Source organism: Apium graveolens, chromosome 4, assembly GCF_009905375.1.
Source record: "Apium graveolens cultivar Ventura chromosome 4, ASM990537v1, whole genome shotgun sequence".
Classification (NCBI taxonomy): domain Eukaryota; kingdom Viridiplantae; phylum Streptophyta; class Magnoliopsida; order Apiales; family Apiaceae; genus Apium; species Apium graveolens.
Window position 1 is genome coordinate 155,109,322 of NC_133650.1, and position 14,651 is coordinate 155,123,972.

At 32.7% G+C, this 14,651-nt stretch overlaps 1 protein-coding gene across 1 annotated transcript; it reads right to left on the reverse strand.

Moving 5' to 3' along the window:
- Positions 1 to 351: 351 nt before the first annotated feature.
- LOC141719092 (uncharacterized) lies at positions 352 to 11,049 on the reverse strand. Its single transcript, XM_074521473.1, has 2 exons — positions 10,651 to 11,049; positions 352 to 474 (listed from the first exon to the last, which is right to left on the reverse strand). The coding sequence occupies exons 1-2, from the start codon at positions 11,047 to 11,049 to the stop codon at positions 352 to 354; spliced, it is 522 nt and encodes a 173-aa protein (XP_074377574.1).
- Positions 11,050 to 14,651: the final 3,602 nt, after the last annotated feature.

Here is a 14,651-nt window from a genome sequence, read left to right on the forward strand (position 1 = left end):
GTTTCGGATTATAAAAATGTAAAAACGGGTGAAGTCGGTTGGTTCCCGATTATACAAAATAATTTATAAATACTTGGAAAAATAATTTATTAAATCTATAAATCTTTTATAAAAACATAAAACAACATAAAAATTAATAAAAAATATGACAATTATCTATACTTTATTTTGGACATTTAAAAATTAAAATACTAAAATTATATCATATTTAAACATCCAAACACATATACTACTTAACAAATAATTCATAGAATAAATACATAATATACATTTATTAGCAAAAATAATTACACGTTATGTCCCAGATATTACATCCTTCCCTCCTCAAAAGGATTCTGTCCTCAGAATCTCCTAAGAAAATAAATGAGGGTACTTATCTCGCATATCGCTTTCAAACTCCCATGTTGATTCTTTAACCTTTAGGTTTCTCCACAATACTCTTACTAACTTTACAACTTTATTCCTTAACACTTTCTCTATAATATCTCATATTTTCAAATCTTATTATTATAATTATTTGGAATTATTTATGTAATTTTATGTGAATTTTGGTGAATTATCTGATAAGTGGAATTGATGTTTGGGTGTTTATACGTGATATTATTTGAGTATTTGAATTTTTATATGTCCAGAATAAAATATAGATAATTGTGATATTTTTCTGGTAATTTTTGGACTGTTAGATGATTTTATATTGATTTATGTATTATTAATTATTTTCTGAATAATTACCAAAATTATTTTATAAAGCCGGGAATCGTCCGACTTCAACCGTTTTTGCGTTTTTACAACCCGAAACTCTTCCGAAAACTCCTTCCTAACCTAATCTGGTAATTCCGGACATTTTCCGTGTTTTGACTTTTTCGATCCGGATTACGGTTTGACCCGTGCGCGGTCGGCGCAATATTTTCGATACGATAATCATTTCGGTAATCGACAAAAACCCGTATTCTCGAGAGACGGGATATTTTTACGTTATTTTCGTATATAGTGTTTTATAAAAAGCTCGGTTTTGATAATTATCCAAATCTGATATTAAATTGTATCGTATTAATAATTACTTAGTGGCTAAGTAACCTATTTTTGAATCATATATGATCCAATAGGATACGTGTTACGTGTTTAAAATGTATTTTTATGAATCGATCCGTAATTTATACGCGTGGTTACTTGCGTTACTCGTTTTACGTGAGTCTGGTTGTGTTTTATAGATATTCGGGGATTTCTGTTTATTTAGGAATCGTCTCTCTGTTTTAAAAATTAACGAACCAGGACCCCACCGGGACGTCAAACCCTACAAAATTCGTGTTTTTATTTTTATAAAATCAATCGTATTTCAAATACCCAGTATTTCTACAATTTTTAAATATTCGCAATTTTTGGGGAATTTTGATACGAATTTTACATCTTACTGTTTTTAAAATTATTCCCCGTAATTATAATTTTGGGACTTAATTATTTTAATTATGGGAATAAAAACACCCTTAATTGATTTTAGGGGTAATTATTTTTCAAAAATATAAATAGCCTAAATACTGATTTTATTTTTATTTTTATTAAAAACAAAATAGAAAATCAAGAACTTGAGTTTGGGGGTGAAAATCCATTCTTGTTCTTCATCCAATGATCTCAGGAGCTTCAATGATCCATTTTTGACATTCTAATACTCAAAATGAAGCCCTGTTCATGCTCGTTCTATTGATATGAACATCATCAACAAAGGTTGATTTCTCTTCAATTTGATTTTTTTTGTTCTTGGGGTCGAATTTCGTTTTTTTGTTTACAGTGATTGTTTGATGAATTCGATGATTGGGTTAGCTTCATATGCTAAATTACAGTCGATTTATATAGAAATTTGGGTCGTTTGAGTGCAAAATTGTATAAACCGAGTTCTTGGGTTTTGGTATTTTTATCTTTTGATTTCGTGGATTGTTTGGATTGTTGTTGTTGTTTGCGATGATGTAGATAGATTGCAAATGTTTAGAGGTTTAATTTGAGTCATAAATCGTCGAGTTTGGGTTAAAAATGGCAAGGTCCGTGTTTTGGCCGGATAAGGATTCAACGTCGCCGGATTCCATGGCGATTTTGGCCTGAATCCGGGTTGTGTTGATCTTCTGTTGATACCAGGGTGATTGTTAGACTAGGGGAACGATTTAGAGTAAGATCGAGGCAAACCGGGCTGTGCAGTTGTGTGAACGGACGTCGCCGGAATCGACAAGAGCCGCCGGTTTCTGGGTAGAGCCCAGTTTCCGGCCGGCGTTCTTGATGACCCGGCTGGCGACCCGTTTTATTACAACCCCGACCCGAGTTCGATCCTCCTAAACCCTAACCCCTAATTCACTTTCTGTTTCTAGATTTTCTGTTTTAAAAATAATTCAAAATTCAGTTTATTTCCTAAAAATCATTTTAAATTCCAAAATTAATTTAGTTAATTATTTTAATAATTAACTGAACTATTTTAATTCCTAAAAATGATTTTACTTTATTATTTTCAAAAATCAAAATTTGATTTAATTATGTATGATTTATTTTAGTTAATTATTTATAGATTTAATTGATTGATTAATTCATTTAATCAATTAATTTTATTTATAAATAGTTAAATAAAATATAATTATTTATAATTAAGCCAAATAATTCCTAAAAATTATTTTGAGTTTTTAAAAATATATTTAGGTATTTAAAAAAAATCAATTAATTTTATTATTAATTGATTTATTCCCATTTATTTCTTGTTTAATTCATAATAAATCAACCGTTCGTCCGTTTAATACGAAACGAACGCCTCCAGACTCAGAAAAATATTCTGCTTTCATTAAAAATACTTTTGAGACCCAGATCCTTTGTTTCGAAAGGTCACTTATTTTACGAATGATTCTGAGTCGTTAATTCATCGATAAATCATATTTTTGACCTGATTTCAGTTTTAAACATATCGAGTTGAACCTTTTGACGAATTGAGTCTTATGTGATATGAATTATGTGATATATGAGTTATGTGCTTATGTGCTATGTGAATTATGTGCATATGTGGGTCAAGATTCCTGTGTTTGGCTGATATAATTATGTGTGGGCTATCGTATGGGTAGGCGATAGGATTTTGACGCGCAGTTCGTTGAGTGATTATCGTTTAGATGATTAAAGTTCTATATTTTAATTATAGATGCGGATCTTTCGAGTTGATCAGGACAAGACATTGGATAAAGAATGAGATGGAATGGTATTGGATATCTGGCTTCTAGCAATCGCAGGAGCAGCATATCGGTGAAGTGTTGAAAAGAAAGACGGTGATACCTTAAGACAGAATATCAGAATAGATGTGTGTTTGCGAGTGTGACTAACTGCTAAATCCCAAAGGCAAGTATCCCTATCATCACTTATTGTTCAAGTGATATTTATTTTAAATCTTTTGATGCAAGTATTGCTTTCCCTATTTTCAGTTTAGAATCGATAAATGTTTTACATATCGCTGAATTAAATAAGTCTGTTTATGCAAATACTCATCTGCTATTCTATATTCAGAATAGTCAAGTGATTTTACTTATCCAATTACTGGATTTATAAATATTTTGGATTTTGAGAAAAGTGATTTGTTGTGAATATTCCTACCCAAGTTAATGGGGGAATAAAATTATTTCGGGTGTCGAGTATTATGACCCCTTTTCAATAAAAGGTTTTGAGATTTGATGGTTACTGGTAGCGTAAGAGGCCGAGGCACCGGTCCAGCGTGAGCTATTATACGGAAGTGCAATACAGAAGTGTAATATCTTACAAGGCTAGTTATGCCTGTTTCTGGCGCCCTATAGGTACCGTATGTCTTCGAGATACGGGTAGTTCCTATATTTACGGTATACTGCGGGATACCGGTGCTGTTTCATGACTGATCATCAGGAATAGCATAGTGCATAATTTGGTTCCAATCGAAATTATTATATTGATTTTGACATCTTACAAGGAATGATTTATTAAGTATTTTATTTTCAGATAAAAGATGAAATGTGGTTTTGATTCAGTTTCTTATTTTGAGGATACTTAGTTTGTTGTTAAATATCAAAGATGGTATTAGTACAGATGATTGGTGTTGACTTCAGTATGGAATGTTGTGAGCATCAAAGTTCGTAGTGATATCTAATTTGATATGATAACAAAATAAGTATTAATTTCAAGAGTTCAGTTTTGAGTAAAGTTTACGATTCAATCCATAATCATTGTTTCATGTTAGAATTGTTTACGATATTTCCGTAAACACTGTTTTACGAGTTTTATTCTCGTCAAGATTCAAAGTAGTGCTGAAGCGTTTTGCTCACAAATATCAAAATGGTTTTGAATACGATTAAGGAATCAATTCTGGGATTCCTCAACTAAAGTTTTATGATTCAGCAATTATGATTTCTAAATGATCTGCACTGATGCAGATGTTAGTTTTTTTATCAAAATGACCTGATATTTACTATAATGAACTTGCTGAGCATTTCTTTCGCTCATACTTGCCTGTTTTTAAATTTAACCTCCAGTGAGGATTAGCTTGCGTTGTTTAGCTGCATAATTCGAGGAAGCAAAGAAGAAGCTTTTGGAAGGTGGTTGGTCCAGGGTTTGCGGACTAGTGTAAGTTTTATTATGTAAAGTTGTTTATATTATATTATATTATAATTGTATATTGTATTTGGGCCTAGTATACTTCATTTCGAAGTTATACTAGTGGGTTTAATTGTGAGTTGGAATTTATTGAAAAGAGTTTTAAAAGAAAGTGAGAAAATTTATTTGTTGAATTTGGATATCTTGTTTCTAGAACTGTAACCTTAAAAGATCTTGGATTAGTTGGGGTCATTTATGTTAATTATCTTCCGCTGGCATTTATTTATCGATTAAACAGGTTGATTTGGATTGAGGTTTCATAGTGACGACCAAATCCTCTGACCCCGGATTTGGGGGCGTTACAGGTTGGTATCAGAGCTGAGGTTATAGTAAACTAGAAACGAGAGTGTGTAGGAGTGTGTATAGCTATGTGAGGACGTTTGAGCTCATATCGAGTTCCTGTTGGACTATTGGATATAGTACCAACGAATAAGTTAAGATAAGGCAAATTTGTTTGAGATGGTTGTGCTAAGCCGGATGGAACTCCTGGCAGTTGCAAAACTTCTATGGTGGAATCTTTCGAGGCTACTACGATTTGACGATGATGAAGATTATCGATATCCTTGGAACATGAAGGAGCGTCTAGAATCAGAGGGCGAGTCAACTGAAGAGTTCAAATTGAAGATAAATATTAAGACTTTGGCAATACCTTCTCTTTCTATAATTTCTTTTGGCTTCTCTCAGAAAGGGGTATCTGTTAGAGGATATATTCCCTAACACTCGTTTAATCATTTTGTTACAGAATCTTGTTTTCTGGATTTTATTTTTCTCCAGAAATATTAGCTTTGAAATCTTTCCAGTTTTATTCATTTGATTTTGAATTCTTTGATATTTTTATTCCGACTGAGACGAACAACCCTAATTATAGGGGAAACAAGGTATACCTGTCTGTGTGATAGGAGTTGGATGGGACGCCATCACTTGTGTGTGTTGTGAATACAAGAAGGTTAACAACCTTTAGTAGTGTCTTAATTTGGACACGCAATACCAAGTTCATTTGATCATATTGATCTCTCAGTTATTCTTTTATTTCAACAATACATTTTCTCAAATTCAAATTTTTCTGTTTTGGTATCAAATTCTTTTCTTTTTAAAATTCCATAATTTTATTATCCCAAACATTCGAAGGTATGCCAATCAAGTTAAGCTAAGTTATCCTGGTCAAGTCAAAGTAAGGCGATGTGATGGAATTACGAAGGACGACAGTGGACTGCAATGCGATTAGAATATCAGTGGCGTATAGCGAAGTCAATCTGTTTCTTTACTTCTCTCTCTATCTATCTCTCTTTCTTTTTCTTTCTATCTATCTTTCTTTCTATTCTTCTTTCTCGCGATCATTAAAAAGTGATTCTATAGAGGAATTGGTCAAAAGATGTAGATGGAATAGTGGTGCACAGCAAAGCTCCTGTAAAAGTTTTATTATACAAGGAATACAAGAGTTATTTGAGATTATGGAAAATTGAGGTTATTTGGAAACGGAAAGTTGGTTAGAAAACCCTTAGTGCTTTCTTCTGCTGATTCCGAGGACAGAATCCTTATAAGGCGGGTAGATTGTAATATCTCATATTTTCAAATCTTATTATTATAATTATTTGGAATTATTTATGTGATTTTATGTGAATTTTGGTGAATTATCTGATAAGTGGAATTGATGTTTGGGTGTTTATACGTGATATTATTTGAGTATTTGAATTTTTATATGTCCAGAATAAAATATAGATAATTGTGATATTTTTCTGGTAATTTTTGGACTGTTAGATGATTTTATATTGATTTATGTATTATTAATTATTTTCTGAATAATTACCAAAATTATTTTATAAAGTGGGGAATCGTCCGACTTCAACCGTTTTTGCATTTTTACAACCCGAAACTCTTCCGAAAACTCCTTCCTAAACTAATCTGGTAATTCCGGACATTTTCCGTGTTTTGACTTTTTCGATCCGGATTACGTTTTGACCCGTGCGCGGCCCGGCGCAATATTTTCGATACGATAATCATTTCGGTAATCGACAAAAACCCGTATTCTCGAGAGACGGGATATTTTTACGTTATTTTCGTATATAGTGTTTTATAAAAAGCTCGGTTTTGATAATTATCCAAATCTGATATTAAATTGTATCATATTAATAATTACTTAGTGGCTAAGTAACCTATTTTTGAATCCTATATGATCCAATAGGATACGTGTTACGTGTTTAAAATGTATTTATATGAATCGATCCTTAATTTATACGTGTGGTTACTTGCGTTATTCGTTTTACGTGAGTCTGGTTGTGTTTTATAGATATTCGGGGATTTCTGTTTATTTAGGAATCGTCTCTCTGTTTTAAAAATTAACGAACCAGGACCCCACCGGGACGTCAAACCCTACAAAATTCGTGTTTTTATTTTTATAAAATCAATCGTATTTCAAATACCAAGTATTTCTACAATTTTTAAATATTCGCAATTTTTGGGGAATTTTGATACGAATTTTACATCTCACTGTTTTTAAAATTATTCCCCGTAATTATAATTTTGGGACTTAATTATTTTAATTATGGGAATAAAAACACCCTTAATTGATTTTAGGGGTATTTATTTTTCAAAAATATAAATAGCCTAAATACTGATTTTATTTTTATTTTTATTAAAAACAAAATAGAAAATCAAGAACTTGAGTTTGGGGGTGAAAATCCATTCTTGTTCTTCATCCAATGATCTCAGGAGCTTCAATGATCCGTTTTTGACATTCTAATACTCAAAATGAAGCCGTGTTCATGCTCGTTCTATTGATATGAACATCATCAACAAAGGTTGATTTCTCTTCAATTTGATTTTTTTTGTTCTTGGGGTCGAATTTCGTTTTTTTGTTTACAGTGATTGTTTGATGAATTCGATGATTGGGTTAGCTTCATATGCTAAATTACAGTCGATTTATATAGAAATTTGGGTCGTTTGAGTGCAAAATTGTATAAACCGAGTTCTTGGGTTTTGGTATTTTTATCTTTTGATTTCGCGGATTGTTTGGATTGTTGTTGTTGTTTGCGATGATGTAGATAGATTGCAAATGTTTAGAGGTTTAATTTGAGTCATAAATCGTCGAGTTTGGGTTAAAAATGGCAAGGTCCGTGTTTTGGCCGGATAAGGATTCAACGTCGCCGGATTCCATGGCGATTTTGGCCGGAATCCGGGTTGTGTTGATCTTCTGTTGATACCAGGGTGATTGTTAGACTAGGGGACCGATTTAGAGCAAGATCGAGGCAAACCGGGCTGTGCAGTTGTGTGAACGGACGTCGCCGGAATCGACAAGAGCCGCCGGTTTCTGGGTAGAGCCCAGTTTCCGGCCGGCGTTCTTGATGACCCGGCTGGCGACCCGTTTTATTACAACCCCGACCCGAGTTCGATCCTCCTAAACCCTAACCCCTAATTCACTTTCTGTTTCCAGATTTTCTGTTTTAAAAATAATTCAAAATTCAGTTTATTTCCTAAAAATCATTTTAAATTCCAAAATTAATTTAGTTAATTATTTTAATAATTAACTGAACTATTTTAATTCCTAAAAATGATTTTACTTTATTATTTTCAAAAATCAAAATTTGATTTAATTATGTATGATTTATTTTAGTTAATTATTTATAGATTTAATTGATTGATTAATTCATTTAATCAATTAATTTTATTTATAAATAGTTAAATAAAATATAATTATTTATAATTAAGCCAAATAATTCCTAAAAATTATTTTGAGTTTTTAAAAATATATTTAGGTATTTAAAAAAAAATCAATTAATTTTATTATTAATTGATTTATTCCCATTTATTTCTTGTTTAATTCATAATAAATCAACCGTTCGTCCGTTTAATACGAAACGAACGCCTCCAGACTCAGAAAAATATTCTGCTTTCATTAAAAATACTTTCGAGACCCAGATCCTTTGTTTTGAAAGGTCGCTTATTTTACGAATTATTCTGAGTCGTTAATTCATCGATAAATCATATTTTTGACCTGATTTCAGTTTTAAACATATCGAGTTGAACCTTTTGACGAATTGAGTCTTATGTGATATGAATTATGTGATATATGAGTTATGTGCTTATGTGCTATGTGAATTATGTGCATATGTGGGTCAAGATTCCTGTGTTTGGCTGATATAATTATGTGTGGGCTATCGTATGGGTAGGCAATAGGATTTTGACGCGCAGTTCGTTGAGTGATTATCGTTTAGATGATTAAAGTTCTATATTTTAATTATAGATGCGGATCTTTCGAGTTGATCAGGACAAGACATTGGATAAAGAATGAGATGGAATGGTATTGGATATCTGGCTTCTAGCAATCGCAGGAGCAGCATATCGGTGAAGTATTGAAAAGAAAGACGGTGATACTTTAAGACAGAATATCAGAATAGATGTGTGTTTGCGAGTGTGACTAACTTCCAAATCCCAAAGGCAAGTATCCCTATCATCACTTATTGTTCAAGTGATATTTATTTTAAATCTTTTGATGCAAGTATTGCTTTCCCTATTTTCAGTTTAGAATCGATAAATGTTTTACATATCGCTGAAATAAATAAGTCTGTTTATGCAAATACTCATCTGCTATTCTATATTCAGAATAGACAAGTGATTTTACTTATCCAATTACTGGATTTATAAATATTTTGGATTTTGAGAAAAGTGATTTGTTGTGAATATTCCTACCCAAGTTAATGGGGGAATAAAATTATTTCGGGTGTCGAGTATTATGACCCCTTTTCAATAAAAGGTTTTGAGATTTGATGGTTACTGGTAGCGTAAGAGGCCGAGGCACCGGTCCAGCGTGAGCTATTATACGGAAGTGCAATACAGAAGTGTAATATCTTACAAGGCTAGTTAGGCCTTTTTCTGGCGCCCTATAGGTACCGTATGTCTTCGGGATACGGGTAGTACCTATATTTACGGTATACTGCGGGATACCGGTGCTGTTTCATGACTGATCATCAGGAACAGCATAGTGCATAATTTGGTTCCAATCGAAATTATTATATTGATTTTGACATCTTACAAGGAATGATTTATTAAGTATTTTATTTTCGGATAAAAGATGAAATGTGGTTTTGATTCAGTTTCTTATTTTAGGGATACTTAGTTTGTTGTTAAATATCAAAGATGGTATTAGTACAGATGATTGGTGTTGACTTCAGTATGGAATGTTGTGAGCATCAAAGTTCGTAGTGATATCTAATTTGATATGATAACAAAATAAGTATTAATTTCAAGAGTTCGGTTTTGAGTAAAGTTTACGATTCAATCCATAATCATTGTTTCATGTTAGAATTGTTTACGATATTTCCGTAAACACTGTTTTACGAGTTTTATTCTCGTCAAGATTCAAAGTAGTGCTGAAGTGTTTTGCTCACAAATATCAAAATGGTTTTGAATACGATTAAGGAATCAATTCTGGGATTCCTCGACTAAAGTTTTATGATTCAGCAATTATGATTTCCAAATGATCTGCACTGATGCAGATGTTAGTTTTTTTATCAAAATGACCCGATATTTACTATAATGAACTTGCTGAGCATTTCTTTCGCTCATACTTGCCTGTTTTTAAATTTAACCTCCAGTGAGGATTAGCTTGCGTTGTTTAGCTGCATAATTCGAGGAAGCAAAGAAGAAGCTTTTGGAAGGTGGTTGGTCCAGGGTTTGCGGACTAGTGTAAGTTTTATTATGTAAAGTTATTTATATTATATTATATTATAATTGTATATTGTATTTGGGCCTAGTATACTTCATTTCGAAGTTATACTAGTGGGTTTAATTGTGAGTTGGAATTTATTGAAAAGAGTTTTAAAAGAAAGTGAGAAAATTTATTTGTTGAATTTGGATATCTTGTTTCTAGAACTGTAACCTTAAAAGATCTTGGATTAGTTGGGGTCATTTATGTTAATTATCTTCCGCTGGCATTTATTTATCGATTAAACAGGTTGATTTGGATTGAGGTTTCATAGTGACGACCAAATCCTCTGACCCCGGATTTGGGGGCGTTACATTCTCTCCTTCTTCTAGAATCTCTATCGGACTCTCTACGTACGACAAATCTTCTTGAAGTTCTACCGGCTCATACTCAATTACATGCTTGGAGTCTGGATTATACTTCTTAAGCATTGATACATGAAAAACATTATAAATATGCTCCATATGCGGGGGTAATGCCAATTCGTAAGCTACCTTACCAACACGTTTTAAAATCTCAAAAGGTCCGACATATCTAGGACTCAGCTTTCCTTTCTTCCCAAATCTCGTTAATCCTTTCCACGGAGATACTTTCAACAACACTAAATCTCCTTCTTCAAATTCCATATCCTTTCTTGATTGATCTGCGTACTTACTCTGACGGTCTTGTGCTTCAATTAACCTATACTGAATAACTTCAACAACTTTCTTCATCTGTTGGACCAATTCAGGTCCAAGTATCTTGCGTTTTCCTACTTCATCCCAATATACTGGAGATCGACATTTACGTCCGTAAAGAGCTTCATAGGGTGGCATCCCAATACTGGCATGGTAACTGTTATTGTAAGTAAATTCTACCAAAGGTAAATGCTCATCCCAACTTCCTTTGAAATCAATGGCACAAACACGTAACATGTCTTCAATCTTCTGAATTGTTCTCTCGCTTTGGCTATCTGTCTGAGGATGGTTGTAATGCCCTCCAGACCCAGGGTATACGTCTGGGGGTTACTAGCTAATTATCAAACCTGTACAATCTGATTAACAAATAATAAAGAAATGAATCTAAACCCCTTTAACACTAACCAGGATCTTTTTAGGTTGAAGTATGAAAACAAGAACCACTAACTACTTTATTACAAACCAAATTCAAAATCTTACAAACTCTCTTTATTACAAACCATTGTCTAACCAGTTTTAAACTAATTTCAACTTGTATTCAAACACACACACTAACTATCTACACCTGTTCGGGCAACTCAAAGCTTTCTTCCTGGATTGGGATCAACACCTTGGGTATGAGAGGATCCCGAGGCTTGACCCGCTTCTTTACCACTCGAGTCCTGATGGGTTTCATATTCCTTCTTAACTGAAAACAAAAAGGTGAATAACAACAAAAAGGGGTGAGCCAAAAATTGCTCAACAAGTCCACAAAATATAAACAATGTTTAAGCAGTTTAAGTGAAACAGTAACTTGGGTATATCTGCAAAGATATAACCCCGTGAGAGTAGAAAGAAGGCCATTGCTGGCGAGTTACAAATGAACTAAACTGGACACAAGTTCACATCTATACCCTGCTGATCAGCCATGATATATTACAGATCTATATCCCACTATATAGATCCCGTCGGGCACCCAGGCACTACGGCCCATCTCAAGGATTCGGTTTTGTCCCGGTCCTTAGGATTAAGTAAACTTAACCCCCAAAGTATCATTATCCAGTCCATGGAATAGCAACCGGAACAATCAGTATGCTTTGACATATTCTAATCACCAAAATATATCAATATTTGTGAGTAACAATTGGAATATGAACAATGAATTCAAATGAACAGGAGAAATCAAGAATCGAAATGAAATATGAACAAGAGAATCAAAAGAGTGCAAGCGTGATAAGAATATGAAGAAATATCACTATTCTGAAAGTAGAATAAGGGACAAACTTGCCTTCCGCGCGACTCACTGCAAATATGTCACCTTTATCTATCACCGACTTAACTTGCCTTGCTGGCTTAACTTCTGTTAGAGAAATAGACTGGTTTAGTTATTTCGTACTTTAGTTGCGTCTTAAATCGACTTCACATCGTTCCTATTGCCTAACCATGCGCTTATGACTGACTTGTATATTACATATTAACAATTAAGACTCGATTAACCACATAATACACATAATCACATAAGCACATAATCATTTTTAATAGTTAAATTAATTTTTAGAATCAAAATCGACTCGTTAATCGCTCAACTGATCATTATCTGACTCGTTTCCTATTTTTTTGAAATTTTCGGACTCGTCTCGGTATGCAACTCGACTGATAATAAACAAGTAACAAATTCAACTAATTTCTGAAAGAAATTAGGTCTTAATATTATTTTTAATGTAAAGAATTCACTTTTCGGAGTTAAAGGGCTTTCGTTTCGCTTGAATCTGACTAACTGTTTATTTAATATCCATTAAACATAGATAATTCAATTTATTATTCAATATAAATAATTATTACTAATTTTTATACCCTAAAATAAGTTTTAAATAATTATTTAGGAAAACTCAGAACTAAAAATGATTGTTCTATAATTTTTGGAATTAAAATGAATTTATTATGATTTATTAAAAATTATTTGATTAATTATCAAAATAATTAATCATTTTTAAATAATTAATAAATAAATAATAAATAATAAATAATTAAGAAAATAATTAAATCTGATTTTTAGAAAATATTTCAAAATTATTTATAATATAAATTAATTAATTAAATAATTAATTAACTAATTTATAAAATAAATAAAACTGATTTTTATAATTAATGAAAATAAAAATTAAAATTAAATCCAGAAACACTTGTCAGAAAATGAATTCTGACAATAACGGATCAAAGGCTGGTTGAATTTGGGTCAGAAACCGGGTTGCCAAGAACAATCCGGGTCGTGATGAACACACCGAAAAATTCCCAGATTCCGGTGGATCCCCTGACTCCGGCAACCTCGATTCAGGCCAAAATCAATACCGTTTGTACTAATTTTTACAGGGTTTCAACTCAAAATAACTTCCCCAATCTGATTCAGGCCAAAACAAACCACAAACATCACGGAATCACCATCTCCGGCCACAATCGTCATGAACTCCGGCCAAAATACGAAATCACAGAATCATACATAAAATCAAACGTTCTATAGTACAAACTGAAGCCAAGAACACATGCAATCGAAGCCCTAACATCTTAATAACCAAATATTCACAGAAATTACAGAGTTGTGATTTGAAAATCGAACATAAACCCTAATAATCGTGAATCACTATTCAGACATCGTTCATTTAATTAAATACCATGAATCGACTATAAATCATCTAACAAATCTATATCAATCATCAAAACATTATAATAACCCTAGAATCAAAAAGTCCTAATTCGAGTATAAACCCTAGAAATCGAAAATCAAAAACTACGAATCAAAACATGAAATTGATACTAGAAATGGAAAGAACAGATCAAGACCTTCAATTTCAGTACTTGAATCACACGATTTGATGAATAAATCAGCTGGAAATCCTTGATTGATTCTTCGACCCGACTTGGTTCTACCCGACCCGGTTTGCAGAGAATTTTGATTAATTTCTGATTTTTAATTAATAATATCTTAAAAATACCGGGACATCACAGAATGCATGTAACACATAGCAATTAGGGTTTGACAGTTAATTACACATAAATGACACATTAACACACATAATTTATTATAAACATGATATAATACAAACGTAAATTTCCCAGATGTTAGAATGGTAAGCCGTACTCATATTCAATCTGGTTCCCAAAAATTCTTGAAAACTTCTCCAAAATCTTGGATCTCGGTCAGACACGATTGATACAGGAACTCCATGACGAACTACTATCTCTTTCAGGTACATGTGAATGAACTTGTCTAGCAAAAATCTTTCATTAATAGGCAGAAAATGAGTTGACTTGGTAAGTCTGTCCACTATAACCCAGATGGCATCATGATTTGCTTTTGTCCTTGGTAATCCGACTATGAAATCCATGGGAATATGCTCCCATTTCCATTCTGGAATCTCTAATGGCTGCAATAATCCACTTGGTCTCTGGTGCTTTGGCTTGACCCTCTGACATGTATAACATCTACTAACCCATTATGCAATTTCTCTTTTCATATCTGGCCACCAACAATTTTCCTTTAAATCTCTATACATTTTGGTACTTCCTAGATGGATTGAATATCTTGAATTATGAGCTTCCTGTAGGATTTCCTTCTTCAACTCTGTTACTGGTGGAATCGAAATTCAGGAAGAATATGTACT

Bases quoted from the DNA above. Each gene is read 5' to 3' on its own strand.
- LOC141719092 (XM_074521473.1), bottom strand. From the start codon at position 11,049: ATGAAGAAAGTTGTTGAAGTTATTCAGTATAGGTTAATTGAAGCACAA. The intron at 475-10,650 runs GTAACGCCCCCA...GATATTATAGAG, and splicing joins TTCTAGAAGAAGGAGAGAAT to AAAGTGTTAAGGAATAAAGT.